The sequence below is a fragment of the Excalfactoria chinensis genome, chromosome 17, assembly GCF_039878825.1.
Source record: "Excalfactoria chinensis isolate bCotChi1 chromosome 17, bCotChi1.hap2, whole genome shotgun sequence".
In the NCBI taxonomy this organism is placed as follows: domain Eukaryota; kingdom Metazoa; phylum Chordata; class Aves; order Galliformes; family Phasianidae; genus Excalfactoria; species Excalfactoria chinensis.
Window position 1 is genome coordinate 606,768 of NC_092841.1, and position 18,432 is coordinate 625,199.

The 18,432-nt window shown below is 45.9% G+C and overlaps 1 protein-coding gene across 4 annotated transcripts in view; it reads left to right on the forward strand.

Annotated features, from left to right (window-relative positions):
- The window catches only part of MAP2K4 (mitogen-activated protein kinase kinase 4), an 86,301-nt gene that overhangs the window by 10,334 nt on the left and 57,535 nt on the right, over positions 1–18,432 (forward strand). For 2 of the 4 annotated variants that reach the window (XM_072351635.1, XM_072351637.1), the window contains exon 2: positions 4,380–4,412. The exons of the other annotated variants lie outside the window; for them this stretch is intronic. In XM_072351635.1, coding sequence (XP_072207736.1) covers positions 4,380–4,412 — 33 coding nt within the window. The remainder of the gene's footprint in view (positions 1–4,379; positions 4,413–18,432) is intronic. 4 annotated transcript variants of the gene reach the window in all.

Sequence of the window (18,432 nt, forward strand, 5' to 3'; positions counted from 1 at the left end):
GAATACTTTAAGGAAATTGTCCTAAAGGCGCAGGAGCTGACTGTCCCAAAATCGCGAAAGATGAGCCGACGGGTGAGGAGGCCGGGCTGGCTGACCAGAGACCTTTGGCTTGATCTAAAGAACAAAAAGAGAGTTTACGGTCTCTGGAAGAATGGGGGAGCTACTTATGAGGATTACAGGTTTGTAGTGAGGCTGTGCAGGGAGAAAATTAGGAAGGCCAAGGCGCAGCTAGAACTGAGCTTGGCTTCTAAGGTTAAGGAGAATAGTAAATGTTTTTATAAACACATCAATACCAAGAGGAAGGCTAAGGAAAATCCCCATCCCTTGTTGGATTCTGAGGGCAACTTGGTCACTGAGGATCGGGACAAGGCTGAGGTACTTAATACCTTCTTTGCCTCGGTCTTCAATAGTTATGCTTGTAACTCCCTGGGAACGCAGCCCCCTACACTGGTAGACGGGAAGGGGGAACCAAAAGAGCCTTGCGTGATCCGTGATGAGATGGTCCTGGATCTACTTAGAAAGCTGAATGTTTATAAGTCCATGGGGCCGGATGGGTTGCACCCTAGAGTTCTGAGGGAGTTGGCGGATGTGGTTGCCAAACCACTGTCCATAATTTTTCAGCAGTCTTGGCTGACTGGGGATGTCCCGGTGGATTGGAGACTGGCAAATGTGACGCCTATCTTCAAAAAGGGCCGGAAAGATGATCCTGGCAGCTACAGGCCCATCAGTCTCACCTCGGTGCCTGGGAAGGTTATGGAAAGGATAATCTCAGGTATCATCATGGACGAACTAAAGGTCAGCCATGGGATCGGGCCTAGTCAGCATGGGTTTATGAATGGTAGATCCTGCCTGACTAACCTGATTTCATTCTATGACAAGGTGACCCGCTTAGTAGATGAGGGAAAGTCTGTCGACGTGGTCTACCTGGACTTCAGTAAGGCCTTTGACACTGTCCCCCATAACATTCTGGTAGAGAAGCTGGCTGCCCGTGGTTTGGATGGGTGCACGCTCCGCTGGGTGAAGAACTGGTTGGATGGCCGGGCCCAGAGAGTTGTGGTCAATGGAGTGGAATCCAGTTGGCGGCCGGTCACAAGTGGCGTCCCCCAGGGCTCGGTGCTTGGGCCGCTTCTGTTTAACATCTTCATTGATGATTTGGATGAGGGGATTGAGTGCACCCTCAGTAAGTTCGCAGACGACACTAAGCTGGGAGGGAGTGTTGATCTGCCTGAGGGGAGAAGGGCACTACAGAGAGACCTGGATAGACTTGATCGATGGGCCAAGGTTAATGGAATGAGTTTCAACAGGGCCAAGTGTCGGGTCCTGCATTTTGGTCATAACAACCCCAGGCAATCCTACAGGCTTGGGGAGGTGTGGCTGGAAAGCTCCCAGACGGAAAGGGACCTTGGTGTGCTGATGGACAGTCGGCTGAATATGAGCCAGCAGTGTGCCCAGGTGGCCAAGAAGGCCAATGGCATCCTGGCTTGTATCAGGAATGGTGTGGTGAGCAGGACTAAGGAAGTCATCCTGCCCCTGTACTCAGCATTGGTGAGGCCTCACCTCGAGTACTGTGTCCAGTTTTGGGCACCTCAGCACAAGAAGGACATGGAGGTACTGGAGCAGGTCCAGAGAAGGGCAACGAGGCTTGTTAAGGGCTTGGAGAATCAGCCCTATGAGGAGAGACTAAGGAAGCTGGGGCTGTTTAGTCTGAGGAAGAGGAGGCTGAGGGGAGACCTTATTGCTGTCTTCCAGTACCTGAAAGGTTCTTACAGTGAGAGTGGGGCAGGTCTATTCTCACTACTGACTTGTGACAGGACGAGGGGAAATGGCCTCAAGTTGCGCCAGGGCAAGTTTAGGTTGGATATTAGAAAGAACTTCTTTACAGAAAGGGTGGTTAGGTACTGGAATGGGCTCCCCAAGGAGGTGGTTGAATCGCCATCCCTGGATGTGTTTAAGAGCCGCTTGGATGTGGTACTCAGGGATATGACTTAGAAGAGGTTTGTTGTTGTGGTATTGTTTTGTGGTTGTTTTTTAAGAGATAGGCTACTGGTTAGGCTGCGGTTGGACTTGATGATCTTCAAGGTCTTTTCCAACCTGAGTAATTCTATGATTCTATGATTCTATGATTGTCTTTTTGAAGGATCTCTGAGTGTGAAGGAGTTAATGGGGACGAGGACAAGGGAAGAAGATAGCTGGATCTGTGTTGGGGCTACTGGCTGGTATTTTTGCAGCGGTCTTCTGTTACCCAGTGTGAGACTGAGGGGATTAGCTGGGCAGACTCCTGGGCTCCTTCCGTGCTGAAGACCTGCCTGCCCTCTGCACAGGGGTGGGACTTTTTTCCAGGGGCTTTTAAAAGCCAATGGGCTTGAGGACTTATTATTATTTTAAATGCTGCGGTGCTGATTTATTCAACAGCAAAGCTTTATGTCTTCCCATAGTTGAGGGACTTGAATAAAAATAAACAAAACTTGTATAGCACTCAGAAGAATCATGTCTGGCATGGCAGCTTGTAAGAACGTAGCTGAAAGGAAGGGAACGATCAGAAAGAAAACTAGCAGTTGGTTGAAAGTGGCATTGACGATTTCTGAACTTCATTTTCATAACGTAATCGGAGTATCTCTTTTAACAGCCATAGTGCAGCTGAACTGCTTGGCAGCATGCGTGCCTGTCCCTCAGCTGGGAACTGAGAAAGAAACACTGAGCAAAGCAGAGGTGCAGGGCTGAGCCAGAAGAATGGGAAGGAATTCTGAGGCACAACAGTGAACTGACAAGCTGAGTTGCTTTTGTAGGGAGGAAAAGGAACTTCTCTTATGGAATGAAATTCTGATTTTAATCCCCCTTTTGACATTTTGATGTTATCCTGCCGGCCAGGTGCCTGGCTGAGGCATTTTTTAAAACTTGGACTGATACACTTATATTATTTTATTCATTTGATTTCGGTTTTAATATTAACATTGGTAGACTTAAGTGGGTAATTTGAATTACTGTTCTTGTTTTCTTCTTGCCCTCTAACATATTGCCAGGCTGCTTTCGTTGTTCTTTGGTTCTTTTTAAGATTTTGCATGCTATAGTAGATAGAACAGTGATTAAAAACCAATTAATTCTTATTCAGGAGACTGTTAAAGTTGAGGCTGCAGGTGGGAGGGGACACCAGTTACAGTAGGTGTCATACAGCTGTGAAGTCCACAGCTGACAGTGGAAATGTGTTGTGTGAACGTAACATGGTGCACTGCAGATGATACCAAGTGAGGCACAGGTGCTGATCTTCTTGAAGGTAGAAAGGCTCTGCAGACCCTACGGATAGGCTGCGTGTGTGGGCTGAAGCCAGCTGTAGGAGTTAGCAAGGTGAAGTGTTGGGTCTTGCACTTGTGCCGTAACAACCCTACAGGCTGTGGGAAGAATGACTGGAAAGCTGCCCAGCACAAAAGGCTACGGGTGCTGTTTGACAGCTGGCTGAACGTGAGCCAGCAGTGTGCCCAGGTGGCCAAGGTTCTGGGCTAAAGGGGCTGCTGATTCAGGCGTTGCAAATGCCACAGAAGAACGTCCATTTCCATGTGCCAGGCCAGCAGTGCCAGTGAGGGCTGGGTGGATCAGCGCTGCTGCTGGCATGGTGTGTAGGGCCCTCCTTGGGGCAGCCTGTGCTGCTGCACCAGTGTCCTTCAGGCCCTGGACTCGTGCTCGTTGTGTTATTGCAGTGCCTTTCATTGGCACTGTGTCCAGGTCCCTTTTGAGCAGCCCTTGAATTCCTGCCAGCTTTAGGGGTAAAATGGCCTAAAATGGAAGCCAGCAGCTTCCAGAGGTGGTGTGTGTGTGTGTTGGTACCTGCAGCACTGGAGTCTGATGGATCATTGGTGGCTCTTTCGGACGTTGCTGGATTATCTGCACAGGGGTAGCAGAAGGGTTGCAGCATGGCCATGCCAGCTCTAACATGTGGTTGCACCCAGCATGTGCAGCCAGCCAGACTATACGTGCCCAAATATCACTGAGCAGCGCTGAGGAGCACTTTGACTTTTGCGGGACAAAACAACCTCTTTAGTTTTCAAGTGCGTTACCTTTTACCACCAGACTCACATGATAGTTCTTTTCAAGCAGTTTTCTCACAATGATCCCCCAGTTGTTATGGTTTGAATTTTATTAACACCTTAAGGAAACTAAAGCTACATGAAATAAACCCATCTCTGTGCCCTTGAGACTGCTTTATGAAATGATGAATCCTGAAATGATGGGATTGCTCTACAATCAAAGAACGCGGTTTGTTGATCTAATAAACTTGTTTTATGTATGATTTTAGAGTTAATTAATGAATTTTGAAACATGATTCTTAAGTGATGCGCTTCTTTGACTTGCAGTAAATGAACAAGAACTTGTCTCTTTTGCTTTAGGCTTTCAGATAAACTTCTGTGAAAAGGCACAAAGTAAGCTACACATTTTTATAGTATTATCCTGCTTTTTATATCAATCTTGGTACTGGGAATGTATCCACTTTCTGTTCCAACTAACCTACTATGGCAGTCCTTCTCCTAAGAGAGCTTCCATTTTTCACACTTCCAGTAAAACAAAGCTCAATTAAGCCACTGAAGAGGTTGCTCATTGCTGTACTGCTTTACCTGTAACAGGAGAGCAGCACTGTGGGAGCACGCAGCTGAACGGATGGTGTGTGGAAACGTGCTGTCTGCTAAATTGCTGTGAAATACGAGCTGGGTGGGGTCTGGCTGTTGGATTCCTACTTGTTAAAACTTGCATTGACCCAACACCTGACTTGTGTTCCTTCACACGGGTGTGAGGAGTATAATCTGACATGTGAGCACCTCCGATTGCCGTTTTAAGAGCCAGCATCTGTCCTGCCTCCCTGGAGCTTTCTGTCTGTGCCTCTCTTCACGAGGGGCTTCCAATGGCAGGGGAAGGAGTGGTGCCAGCCTGAGGTGACTAATGGAAGCTCTGCAGAACCAATATTTTCATTCTCTGTCATTGCCTTATGTTTTGTGTTGCTCTGTCATACCGCCAAACTACCACCTTCAATAAGGTGTTAGCTTTGCTAGAAACCAAGTATCTTCTTATCCTGAACTGTAGAATTTGTTCGCTGTGCATTTCTTTGAATTTGCCTTCAGATTATTTTTTTCATTTTGCTTGTCATGCATATTTGTTACAGCAATTGTAATATCTACAGAGAGAACTACTGGTTTTCAACTAGTTGGTGTTTTGGATTATCTCAGTATATATTTTGTGACCACTGTTCAGAAAGATTTCCCTTGAAGCACCTGTGTATAGGAAAACCTCTGTGTAGCTTGCACAGACCAGCACTTTCTGTGTTAGAAAAACCAAGGAGGACTTTGGCTCCCATGATATGGAGAGGAGCAAGCCCATGTGTCAGAACTGCTCCCCTAAGATGGAATACACCTTTATCCTTTAATAGTTTTCTGTTAGCATGGAACATACAAGCCTGTTTTGCAAATTAGGCTTGCGTGGCAGAATCAGAGTTAGACTTCTTGACTTTCTCTGGTGAATTGCCAAGATGACAACTACTGAAATGTGAAAAGGGATGGGAAGACATCAGGCACCCAAAGGGAGCAGCTGGCTGCTGAACTGCATGCAGTGGTTAATGGCTATGGAGGTGGGATGGAGCTGCAGTGGCGTTTGCTGCTGGGAGCCACTGGTGTGCAGTGTTTTGGATGACACCTGGAAGTTTAATGAAGTTGATTAATAGTTATTTAGAACACAGTTTTGCTTTTGTATTCAGTCTTTTAAATTTGCGGTCATTCGGCACATTAAAAACACTTAATGCTTTTGTAGGGTTTTAGTTATTTCCACAGCAGAGCCTTTCATCTGGAGCTGGGATCTGTTGTCAGCAATGGACAGCCCTTGCATGCTGGGTTGGCTGAAATCTGGAATAAAATGAAAAATGACGTTTCAGAGAGGAAAAAAAAGGTTTTGTCATCAGGAGGTTTTGTGGAATAATGAGATTTTGCAGTGCTTGGCATCTGGGTCTGATGGTAGGTTGCTCCTCAAGCAAACTGGCAGTAGGGTTTGCAGGGAAAGGGGTTTGTCATTTGCCCACTGCAGGAGTAGATGATGTCTGAGGCTCCAGTAAGCCAACCACAAAACGGCAGCAAGTTCTTTTTGGTTGACGTGTTTACTGAATGCACTGATCACCCAAAGGCATAGGAAGGATATGTGAGTGGTTGTGCTGGGGGCAGGAGGCAGCCATGCAGCTCCTCTTCTGGCTGTGTGGGGCTGCTGGTGTGGACTTAAGGACAGCAGGTGACAAAACCTTCTCAGATCTCAGCACATTTCCTATATGAGTTTTCTTTGAGGTGCAAATTTGTTCATGTTCCCAGCTCCTGAAGTGCCATTAGTGCTGCTTGTCTGACTGTGGTGCACTTCCCAGCCCTGCCCTGGGAATGGGTTGCCGGGAGCTCCACGCAGCTGTGCACCCGGATCCAAACACCTCTGTTAGATGGCTTTGCTGAGCTGTGAGCTGGGAAATCTGAGCACAGGTAGGTCAGAGCTGAGAGGCTGTGAGCATTGTGAACACCACGGTAGTGCCTACCTGTCAGAACACTGCAGTGCATAAGAGGGGTTGGATGCCTGGAGTTGGATACACAGCATACATGGGTACTTTGGTGCTGAGGGCTGCCTGGTGAGTGCCGTGGCTTGGGCTGCGCAGAGGGCAGAGGGAGCAGCACAGGACATGTAGCTGTAGGAGCATCCCAGCTGCAGAGTGCAGATCTGCTTCCCGGAGAGGTGTGCTTCTGTGGAAGTTAACCCTGTTGTGCATCCTGGGCGGTCCTTACTGGTCTTACTGGTGTCGCTGCTGGAGCAGAAGCAGCAGTGTGGGCAGTGGGTGCCAGTCCAAAGAGATGTCAGAGAGCTGCAGTGATGGCAGCTGATTTCTCTTAGACTTGGAATGAGGGAAGTATGGAGTCAGCTATCAGGAAGGTACAAGATCAGAAAAATTCTCTTGACAAAGAAAATAAAGGGTTTCCTTGTGCCAGACATTGTTTACAGCAAAGACAGATTTTGATGTAGTGTTTTCCTTTAAAGTACCATTGACTGTTACGAAGTGACAGTTTGATTGCCTGAATTATCCCCTAAGGAATATTGTAATTGTATTCTTTTCTTTAAACAAGGCTTTAAAGTGTTAGGAATATTAGTCGACTTTGTGCACCTTGTGTATACATGTCACGTTGATTTAGAAGGAGATTGTAATGAAAGCATTCACACGTTTGTGAATCCTCTCTCTTGCCTACTTTGTCTTTCTGTTCTACAGATGAATTTTTAGGCTGTATTTCCCAGCTCTTAGTGAGAATGGTGGGAGCTGCTGTGTTTTATTTCTCTTCAACTGTGTGCTGTCAGGTGAGGCTATTGATTTTCTGTTGAGCTGCCTTTGAGAGATCAAGGCAGTAAAGCACTTTTTTATTAATAAAGCACTGAAGGAGGGGGAAAGGTTGCAGCGAATCAGCTTCCTGTGGCCCCAGTGGGATAGCATGGTTTCTCTGCTTCCCTGGGCTGTTGCATTCAGAGGGGATGCCCCAGCAGCTCCGCTTCCCTGCACTGCTGGCTGGGCCTGCACACTGCTCAGGGCAGCATGTTTCCCATTTGTTGTTTGCTGATAACTTTGTGTGCTGAGAGAAAAACACTGCTGCCTGCAAGAGGCAGGGAAGTGGTCAGGGCCTGTTCTTTCTTTTGTATTGTTTTTGTTTGATTGTATGTTTTTAAGGGGTTGCAAGCATCAAAACTCTTTAAAATGTGCTTCCGAGATTTCAGTATTACGATTGCTTCTCACTGTAATTTTATTTCTTCTTCTTAGACACTGTGGAGTTAATGTAACATTAAAGGGACTCTGTGACAGAGTACGTCCTTGCAGGCTTGCTGTTCTGCTGCTCTGCCTGCCATACAGGGTTTCTGTAACCATGCTGTGTGTGAGGTGGCATGTGTGAAGTGGCAGCCACTGCACTTCATGGCAGCAAGACCTGTTCTATTGTGAGGTTTCACGTTGGCTGCTTTCTCTGGTGTTGTTCTGATAACCAGTGAGCCTCCTGTATGTAGCTTTTCCTGCTCTGAGTGCTCGTTCTGACTTGATATTTACATTGCATTTGGTACAAAATGCACTTCAAGGGGCACCTGAGACTTAAACATGGAATAAAGGAACACACTGCTGAAGAGCAATCTTCAAGCATGCATGTTGTTCAGTTTCTTGCTTGGTCACGGTCAGGGCATTTCCAGAATTTCTTGTGGCTGTTTTTGAAGAAACAAGGGCATCAGCAGAGGTACCAGGGCTGTCGTGTGTGCCAAGCAGGGACGTTACAGAATGATAGGCTGGAGTCCCTTTAAATTCTCATAAATGTTTATACTCATCCCTGAAGTTCCCTTCACTGCAACACTGACTGATGTTCTGTCTGATAGAGAAGCACTGTGCTGTGGTGAAGGTGTCTGTAAGGCTTTCTAGGGTTTCACCTCGTTGTGTCAGGCTGCAGAGAGGGTCTCAGGCCAGAAGGATTTTCCTGTCTGCCATTGTTGTAGATTTCTTTTCTGTAGGAGCTCCCTCTTTCCTTTTTACACGGGTCATATGTAGACTATTGTATGTATTCTTTCTGCAACAGGCTACAGACAGATTTTGCTCTTTAATCTGCCTTCAGATGAGTCACCTCCAGCCCTGTGAGCATCCTTGCTCACTGAACTCTGCCCCAGACTGGTGGCAGGTGGCCAGCACTGGTTTAATAATTCCAGGGCCTGGCTTTTGACGTGGTCTGGATGATCTTGAAGGTCTTTTCCAATCCAAAGGACTCTTTGAGTCTGTGGTCAGTCCCTTGCTACCCAGAGCACCCTGTTGATGGCTCAGTGTAAATCTGAGAGCTGAGAACTTTGCTGTAAAAGAAGGAGAGGTTTCAGGACTTTGTGGCTGTGAGCAGGTATGTGTGCCCTGTAGTGCCTGCTGTCATGCTGTGTTATAGACACCGCTGGGAGGCGGTTCCCTGTCTCCAGCAGGTGCCGTGCTTCTTCCAAGAATAATCTGAGATTTAGGAAATGTGGTCCGAAACTGTGTGGCCAGGAGCCCTTATGGAGGGAAGCATGATGGGGTTCTTCATACAGGACATTGAAAGAGTATGATTTTATTAATCAGTGAAGAATTATTTGCTGTAATTTAGAGCACTGCTCATTCAGTCTCTGTTTCCATGTCCTTTAGCCCTGGAAGGAGAAAATTTCAGTAGAGACGGGGCTGGCCGGGTTTCACTTGTCTTCTGTTTTGCTACCAGTAGGTGTTACTTCTCACCAACATTGTCGACTTCTAGTAGGTGTTGAAAAGAGTAAAAAAATGTAGTGGGGATGGATCTGCACCTCCATTTCCTGACCCAGCCTGGCGAAATTTGCATATGTGGGACTTCAAAGAAAAGAGAAATTCAGCAGCATGGCCATTGCTCACATTCCCTAGACTGTGTTTGTAAAATGTAGAGTCTATGAAGAGTTTCTTTATGGGAAAGGAAAGCTGTTTGTGGGGGTATTCTGAAATTATCAGCTGAAAAGTGGTGTAACACTTGACCTATGCTTCAAAACTCTTCTGTTTTTCCAAGGATGCTGAACTTTTGCATCTCCTAAGCAACTGGGAGCTTTGGGTACTGAGCAGCTATCGTGCCCAGGTATGTGCTCTCCAGGGTTTCCTATTGTCATCTTCCCCAGTTAGACAGTGTGGGAGATGATGGCTGCATAGGTTTTGGTTGGCTACATGGGGTATGTTTCCACATTCATGCAGAATTCCTTCTATAGCTGTGAGCATTCAAGGCCATTTGATCCCCATGTGCTCAGCCCAAGAAATGCAAAGGAAAAAGAAGTAAGAAATAGTGGTCTTAGAAGAAGGTGAGGTGGAATTTCTTGCAGAGGGAGCTGTTTTTTGTGGGTTATAGTCATGTATGTTACATGTCTGATTTAATGCTCTGGTTCTAGGGTGACTGATAAATAGTGTTGTGAAGGAGGTAGCATTGCTCCTTTCACTCTCCCCTGTGTAGTTGGAGCAGCTGACTATGAAGGTGGTGGGTATGGCAGGTCAGGGAGTTGGGATTGAACACCTGTGGGGAAGAAAGCAAAGTGGTGCTTCTGGTGTTGACACGGGCATGAAGAGCCTGAAGATCGTGCTGTGCTGGTTCTTCATGTTCAGGTCAGGTCTTCCCTCTGTGTGACATTAATGCTGACCGTGGTGAGGAAAACCCAGGTTCAGGGCGGTATAAATGAGCAGTATCTGAAAGGCATCTTTGTATAGTAATTACTGTTTTTTTTCCTCATGCATTTGGGAGGAAGTTGGTTAGTGTGTCTCCTTTGACTGTGAGCTGGCTGGGGGGCAGAACGTATTGATCTAGACAGTGTAAGAAAAAGGAAATGAGCTATACCTATGGACTGTGAGTTGTATGCTGGAGCCAAGGTCTTTGGGTCTTCCATTTCCTTGGAGCCTGAAATGCTGGGATTTTACTCATCTAGAAGCCTACAAGAAAGGAAAACCACAAAATCTTCAGCTTCCTACGCCACAGATCAATGCAGTTCTTAGTTTCTTTATATTTTTACTTTCTGCTTTCATTAGGATTCTGAAAAATACCCCACGTGAGCTACTGATCTGAATCCATCGGTTCCTGTTGGTTCCATCCTCTCCCCAGTCATGGTCCAAGTTCTCTGCTAAGAGCTGCAGCAACTGTTGTGTTCTGTGCTGCTTGCAGCCCCAGAAGATTACGTGATGTTATATGGAGTTTACTGTTGCAGAAATTCTGGTTTGGAGCAGATTTGGTTCCGTGCTGCTGTTCAGTTCCTGCTGAAGAACTTTCAGCACTGTCATGTTCCACCTGTATTTATCTTTGCTAACAAAAATGAAGACTTCTTCTGTACTGTCTGACACGTCCCTGCAGTGTTTTTTGGTTTGTTTGTTTTTTTTTTCTCCATTAGAAATCTGAAACCAAGAACTGGTGTTGGTAGGGCAGCTTGGCTGTGCTTAGTAAGGCCTCTGTGTGCCTGTCAGGTGAGAGTTATTTTGGTGCTGAGAAATAACTGGAGTTATAGATGTGCTTGGCAGTTTCTACGGGGTATTGATGCGAAGAAGGGGTTGAACAAAGTAATTTCAGTGGAAAATAGACCAGTGTTTGTTTAAGGGGTTTTGTTTGTTTTCCCCCCTGCTGTGTGAATTTTCCTTTGCTTTTCAAGAAATCTGAGATGGAAAAGCAAAATACTGCACTCTCTGAGGAGAACTGTAAAGGACTCGTGGCCACAGTGGATGCTTTCTGGAGGAAAGCTGCAGTGCTGCATGGCACATTTTTCTCTCAGCATCAGGAATCTGCTGTCTTGTGAAAACAGCATGTGAGCAAACAAGGGACCCTGGGGCCAATCAGAGCAGGGAAGTGCTTTTCAGGTGTAGCTCTTACCTGCCGAATGAAGACGTGTGTCTTCTTCCAAAACTGCACATTAGAGAGGCATGAAAATAGATCTGTGCGTGAGTGCAGGTACCATGTTTGAAGCTTAGCAAAAAAATGACTTGGGTTTAGACATGTAAAAGTTCTTTGAAGGATGAGTTAATAGTAATAATAAAGTACCTTCAAAGATGGCTAAAACCTTTCATGTGTTTGTAGATTTGTTTTCTGATTTGTTGTTTAGCAGTTGCTCAGCATTCCACTGTAATTCAGCAGAACTAAGCAAAAATGTTTCAGGGAACCATGTAGCACATGGGTAAGGTTTTAAGGTATAGAGCAGCATCTTTCCTAATGCAACACTGCAAAATCTTTCCCAGTGTCCCTCTGGGGACAGCAGCAGGGCCTGAGGGAATGGTGTGGAGCTGTCAGGGGAGGGCTGGGGGGGTCAGGGAAGGAGCCTACCTCAGAGTGTGCTGGGATCAGCTGCCCAGGGCGGTGGGCACAGCCCCCATGTCGGTGCTCAGGGAGCACTGGGATGCTGCTGTCATGGATAGGGTTTGGGTTTTGGGTGGTGCTGTGTGGAGCTGTGGTTTGGACACAGTGATCCTTATGGGTCCCTTCCAACTTGGGGTGTTCTGTGGTTCTGTGAATGCAGGTAGATAAAACATGTTTTTATAAAAGCTTGCAGCTGAGGCCATGTTTTCAGAAAGTCAGCTCCCTCTTGGGTTTTTAAATCTAATGGCTGGGTGTTCAAAAGAACGGGATATGTGGGAGTTCACGAAGAAGGAAACGAGCTTACTTGGAGCAGATCCTAACTTGAAATTTTGGCTTGGTGTATTTTTAGCTATGCATAGTTATCAGGTGGTACTATTTGGAAAAACAGATTTGTCACAAAGATCCTGTCACAACACACAGGCCTGCTGCCCTTGTGCTACAGAGGGTTCTTTCTAATGGAATTAGTGGTTAAGTGGTGAAGGATCTCAGTGCCTGGGTCAGAGCATCCCCGTTTCCTGCTGCAGCTGTGGTAAATGCTTGCTGCAGTACGAGTCTGGTCACCTAGCGTAAGTTGTTCACAATGCTTTATTTGTGCACATTAGTGCAGTATTTTCACGCGTGCTCCATGCCTTCAAATGGAAAAGCCATGCATGGCACTCTTAGTGCCAGCCGCGCTGCTCAGCACAGGGCAGTGGAGCTCTGTGCTGTGCCAAGGTGTGTAACAGCCGGTGGGATGCAGCTGTGATTGACGCTGCCACTTTTCTGGCATAAGGGAACCAGAGGGATGATGGAAACATGCTTGTTGCTTTATCCAAATAAGCTAAATCCTTTCCATTGACCTTAAGCAAAGGCCTCAAGGGCAGATTTTTTCCCTTGCTTTTTTAGGTGCATGCACCTAAAATTAAAAAGAAAAAAAAAAAAGAAGTCAGCCAGTCCCTGCCCAGTGCTCCTCCTCACAGTGTACTTTATAATTTGTTGTTCTGTTTTATTACAGAAAAAGGCACCTGGCATAGCTCTTCGCATAATTAATTACTGTTTTACATCAGGAAGGGCTCCAGGTGCCTCGCACGCTGACCAGGTGAAGTTGCATGGAACAAATGCACCTTCCAAGTTCTCTCCATCAGTGTTTCATTTACCTTGGCGTTGTGCTGTGGCTGAGTGGTACATTAATGCTCTCCTGCTAGACACTGCCCGGACTCCAGTTTTGGTGGAAAGGTGACTTCTTACATTACTGTTCCATTCTCTCTGGGCAGAGAACTGCCTGCCTGTCTCAGCCGGGCACAGCACTGCTCTGCACATTGGTGTGCACACGTAGGGGTGTCCTGTTAAGTTCAGGGTGTAACACTTGTCCAGTGTCTGATTTAAGCTCTTTTAACGTGACTGATCTGCTCCCAAGGCTCAAGTCATTTTAACTTTGTTTACGGTTATTCATATGGATGATATTTCCATGAAAGGTAGCATCAGGAATAATAAATGCTGTAGGTTAACATTGGATTTCAGAGACTTCATTCTTAGGACTTTGCTGATAGGAGTTTCTGGTCTGAGAGAAGTAATGTTAATCTGATTTCAGTTTCTTGCACTTGAAGCCTAACCTACTTTAGCCAGGCTTTGTAGGAAAGGTATTTATAGAAGCTGTTGCAAGTGCTGCTTGGTGCAGCATAAAGCATGTACTGGAAGTTACAGAGGTGCATGTCTGCTGGTGCAGAGAGCATCTGTGAGCCTCCTCCGGTCTTTAAATCACTGTAATGTCTTGCTCACATTTGGATGAGTCCAAGTGCTTTACTTCACAGTGTTTTCATGATTGGTGAAGGTAATGACCAGTAACCATTCCTGGCTCATCTGGGCTTCTGTGCTTTTGTGGAAGCACACTTGGAGCTGCAGATGAATTATGGATAAATACTCTAATGAGGTGACTTCTAAAAATGAGCACACTTAGCATGTGCTTGGAATGCAGAGTTGTCATCTTGGATCTGCATTCTGGCTCTTGGACGATCCTAAATCAGAGGTTTCATTAGAGGGAAAAGGATGCCAGTATCAGACATACTGGAAATGCTTGTGCTGTTATTCATCAAAGCGAGTTTCTGTAGATGGAGTTTGTGAAACTGTTGACTGAAATTCAAGTTGTCTCTTCCCATTCATAGTCCCCAAATGAACTGCTGTGCGTGCTGAAGTTCTTCATGTTTTGTTTCAAAATCTGGCTAGTTTTTATTTGTAAAATAGTACGTCTGGAGGGCAAGGCTGGAAACCAGCTTTACTCTCAAATTAGTAGTGCTGCTTTTGGAGTACCTCTGTGAGCAGGACTGGAAAGGAAGGAAATTTAACAACAAGATGATTGGAAGAGCTTATGGGAATGTAGTGCTGTGTTAGGAGCAACAGAGACAGTGAGCAGTGAATCCTGCCTGCAGCTCGGAACACGGGTAAATGTCTCTACATCAAAGCGGGCATTTTGTTAGCAGAAAAGATCTAACTGAATAATAAGAGTAGTTGGAAGGGCAGAGGGATCTGTGTTGTACTGTTTTCTTTTTGCTCAGACCTGGTATTCTGCAGTTTTCTGTTAGAAAGGTGACCTCAAGCATTCAGCTTCTTTCTCAGACTGAAGCAGGTCACCCACCTGCCTGGCCTCCTGGCATCCCGTCCTCCTATTTTCACTCTTTGTTGACATGTTTTGGCTTAATCAAGCAAAGTTAAGAAGGCTGCAAAGATATTGCAGTTTCCCTGGTTATCTGCCTGCTCTTATCTGCCACAACTCATTTTTTGTTTTATTTTTGTTTTCTTACAATACTAGAGCAAGGATATAAAAGTGTAAAGTGGCTTCCTGGCATATTGCTGCTCCTAAAAAAGCAGAGAGAGACTTTGGAATCAAGAGAGAAGAGTCACATTTGCACCATGACAGTCACGTTCACACTGTGTCAGGTGATCGATAGGGCAGATTTGAACCAAGTGGAAAGCACTTCCACAGTTTGTAGCCTTGCAAGACAGAAACCTAGAAGAAAATCTGTTTATCTGCTGTTGTTCTGAAAAGCTTACTGCCTGGAAACGGAGCGTTTTCTTACGTGTAACGTGAATATTGTGACTGCTGTTGTTGAGGTGTGGCATGCAGGAATTGGGGTAATGAAATTCCAGGAGAAAAGTGGTTGTTTTGTCCAACAGGAGGAGACCTAGAGCTTGGGAGAAGTTATAGGTGTCTCTGATGGAGTAAAAATAATAATACAGAGCTGGAGGAATACCTCGTACTGCACGTTATCTAGGAGATGGCTGTTTCCTCTTATACAAAGACAGGTTGGCTGTGGTTGTGGTAAAGTAGCCTCAAAATGAGTGATGAGAGCCTAATTGCAGAGCCAAGTGCCTGGATTAATCCTGGTGATGGATAGCAGCACATAAATAATTATGTACTTAACCTGGCATCCACTTACTCATGCAGCAGGAAACAAGTGTGCATTTTGAGCCTTGGTTGTTCTGCTGTGGCTGTTGTGCAGGTGGCCTCCGGTGTGTGCCTGGCAAGGCTTCCCAGCTGCTTTTCTTTCTTAGGGTTCTTTTTGTCCCTCAGTCAGTGAAATGCCAAGGGATGCACTGCTGTTGAATTGCAGGACATAGGGAAAGCATCTCTGTTACTTCTGTGCCATGTAGGAGCCTGATACTAAAGCGGCATCTTGTTTTCAAATCCATTTTCAAGAAGAACACTATTATTTAATGATTGTAGTGATTTGGAGTAAGTATTACTATCGTGACATGGATAGAAAGTTAACTTCAGGTAAAAACCTGTTCGGGCTCTGAGATAAGTACAGCCTAAGATAGTTACAGTCCTGGTTTGATGCCCCCAAAACAAACTTTTTTTACCACTTAAACAAAGCCAAGGCCACCTTGGATTCAAAAAATAACATCGTTATGACTATTAACATGCAGCTTAACAAATCTGTCAGTCAAAATTGGTAAGACTGTAGCTGAAGAACTGACATAGTTTCAGGTCTGGTTTTGAGGTTTAGCCTCATTTATGAGGGAGCATTATGTTCTAAGTGAGGGGTGTTACTTTCTGCTTGTTGGTTTTGCCGAATGTTTGCTTCCCTGCTGCGTTCACAACTTCCCGAGATGCAGATGTTAGAGCACTCAGTGATCAGAGTTATGGTTAAAGGTTAGCAAAACCTTTAGAGGCTGGTTAATTTACATGAAGTGGGTCTTTCTACAGTATGTTTTAAGGACAGCATTGTGCGTGCAGCCTTGATGGTGATAGCGGCATTAGCTCATTTCAGAAGCAACATCGGTCCTCGGCCTCTTTATTTTAGAGGGAAGAACAGGGTGGTCTGAATTTAATCTGACTGCTAGAATCACCAGCAAAACTCATGTATCTAAAGAAGCTCTTTTTCTTCCATTAGTTTTGAGTGAAGTCTTTGCAAGCAGTGAATGCATGGAGCTTTCAGGTCTTCTTTGGAATGAAACTCACAATCCAGACTGAGTAGCTAAGGTGCTTGATTTGGAATGGCTGTTGAGGAGAACGTGCTGTGTTGTTTCATGTACCATTTAGTTTACAGTATGTGTGAATGGAAATTCCCAGCATTTCTCAACATGACCGTGTCTCCCCTAGTCCTTTTCCTTGTTAATAACTTGAAGAAAAAGCAAACCATCCTGTTTGCCTTCCAGAGGGAGGTCATGCTCCCGCGTTCATTGGATTAGTAGAAAATCCAGGTGCAGGTGTTGAACTGACATTGTTGAAACTATTCTTAGAAACTTAATGACATACAAATCCATAGATTGATGTTTAACAGTGATTTAAAAACAAAAGTAGACTCAGTGCGAGGAAATGTAGTACATAAAGTGTTGCAGGTAGGTAAAGAATGGGAACGGGTCTTCAGAAGAGGATATCTTACTGATAGGAGCTCATAGCTAATTGCGTAGCTTTCAGTGTTGGGCCGCTTCAAGGACAGATGCTCACGTCATGTAAATGTTGTGGTTCCAAATGGAAAATCTCATGGCACTGTACTGTTGCCCTAGGAAGAAGAGGATAGTGTTTAGGCTTGTGAATAAAACAAAAACAGAAGAATGATGAAAGCTGTAAATCACCAGGCCCAGTCCAAGCGCAGAACTACCCCAGAGCAGATCACCTGTCAGCACCAGCAGTGGCATTTCTCTGTATGCTGATGAACAGGTTTACTTTTGGGATGAGCAAATCTGTTCATCGATCGCCCTCGTGCAACGTGTTCATCGTTGTTTAAAAGCAAGTATCTTATTGTTTGTTTCATGCAGTTCTGCAGCCCGGACCATACTGCATAATGTCATTCAGGTCTCATGCCCAAGAAGGACGCCTGGGGAGCACTGAGCTCTGCAGTGCTGTTGTCTTCACCACAGCCCGCTGTGCCTCATGCTGCGTTCCCAGGCTGGGCAACATCACTGACCCTCTTCTCTCCCATCAGTAGTGTTGAAAGATTCTGTGTCACCAGCTGGGGCCATGTGGAGATGTGCAGGTGAATTGTCACCTAAGAATGATGTGGGTTTTTTTATTTTTGGTGGTGAAATGCAAAGCTTTGAATAATTAGTTTTGTGCTGTTGCATTTCCTACGAATCTCTTGTGTGTAACAAATCAGGTAATGCTTAGAAGATGTAGGCAGATATTTCCAAACAGCTGACTGTATTGCAGCAGGATTGAAACTGAAAGTATGCAACAGTGGTTGAAAAATAAAAGGTCTTATAGAGGAAATAGGGGATCATCCTGAAATGAAGGTACCAAACAGGGAAGGTCAGAGGAGCACTGTGGAGCTCCGTGTGCTGTGGGCCTGTCTGGGATGGCAGCTGGTATTTCATGGCTTTGACTTGTAACTAGTTTTCTCCCTTCCCATTGTCCTGAAGTCACTCAAAACCTGTATCCTTTGTGCGGGGTAGAGGAGCAGTGCAGAGTGGGGTGGTGCTTCTGCTCAGGCCTTGTGCTCCGCAGTGTTCTCTGCTTTTCCCAGCAGGCCCATGGTATGTTTAGGAATATGATCCCTGCCTCAGGGTGCAGGCAGGAAGGTGCTGGAGGAGTCTGAGTATCGGGTTCATTGCTGAAGGCTGCTGCCTCGAGGGGTGGGCGGTTTTAGTGCCCAGCCTTCTGACAGTGCTGAGTTTCAGGGCCCTGCCCAGGAGTTGAGCACTTCTGGGAGGTTTGTGCTCGGAGTCCTGGGAGGCTGTGGGCAAAGGAGGCCCCGGCTGCGCTCTGTTGGTGCGGGGCTGCCTGGTGCCTGGGTTTCCTGAACCCACGTGGGAACAAGGCAGGATCTTTTGCAGCCCGGTAGGAGGACTGGGAAGGGATGTCTTATTTCTGCAGGCTCTTGATTCTGGTGGTGCTTAAGAAATATGTAGCTGGTGGCTGGAGTGGTGCCCAGCAGCTTTCTCCTACGTTTCCATCTTCCTATTTCTGTATGTTTTTCTGTGCAGTGTCTCAGCTGGCTGCAGAGCAAAGCTTTCTCTCACCTGGTCACTGCTGTGATGGGCTCAGCTTTGCTTTCTGCTCAGTGACCCACCTGGCAGTAGGAGCACACAGCATATCTCCTCCATCCTCCATTGCTTAAGCCTGATTTTGCTTAATTTGCTG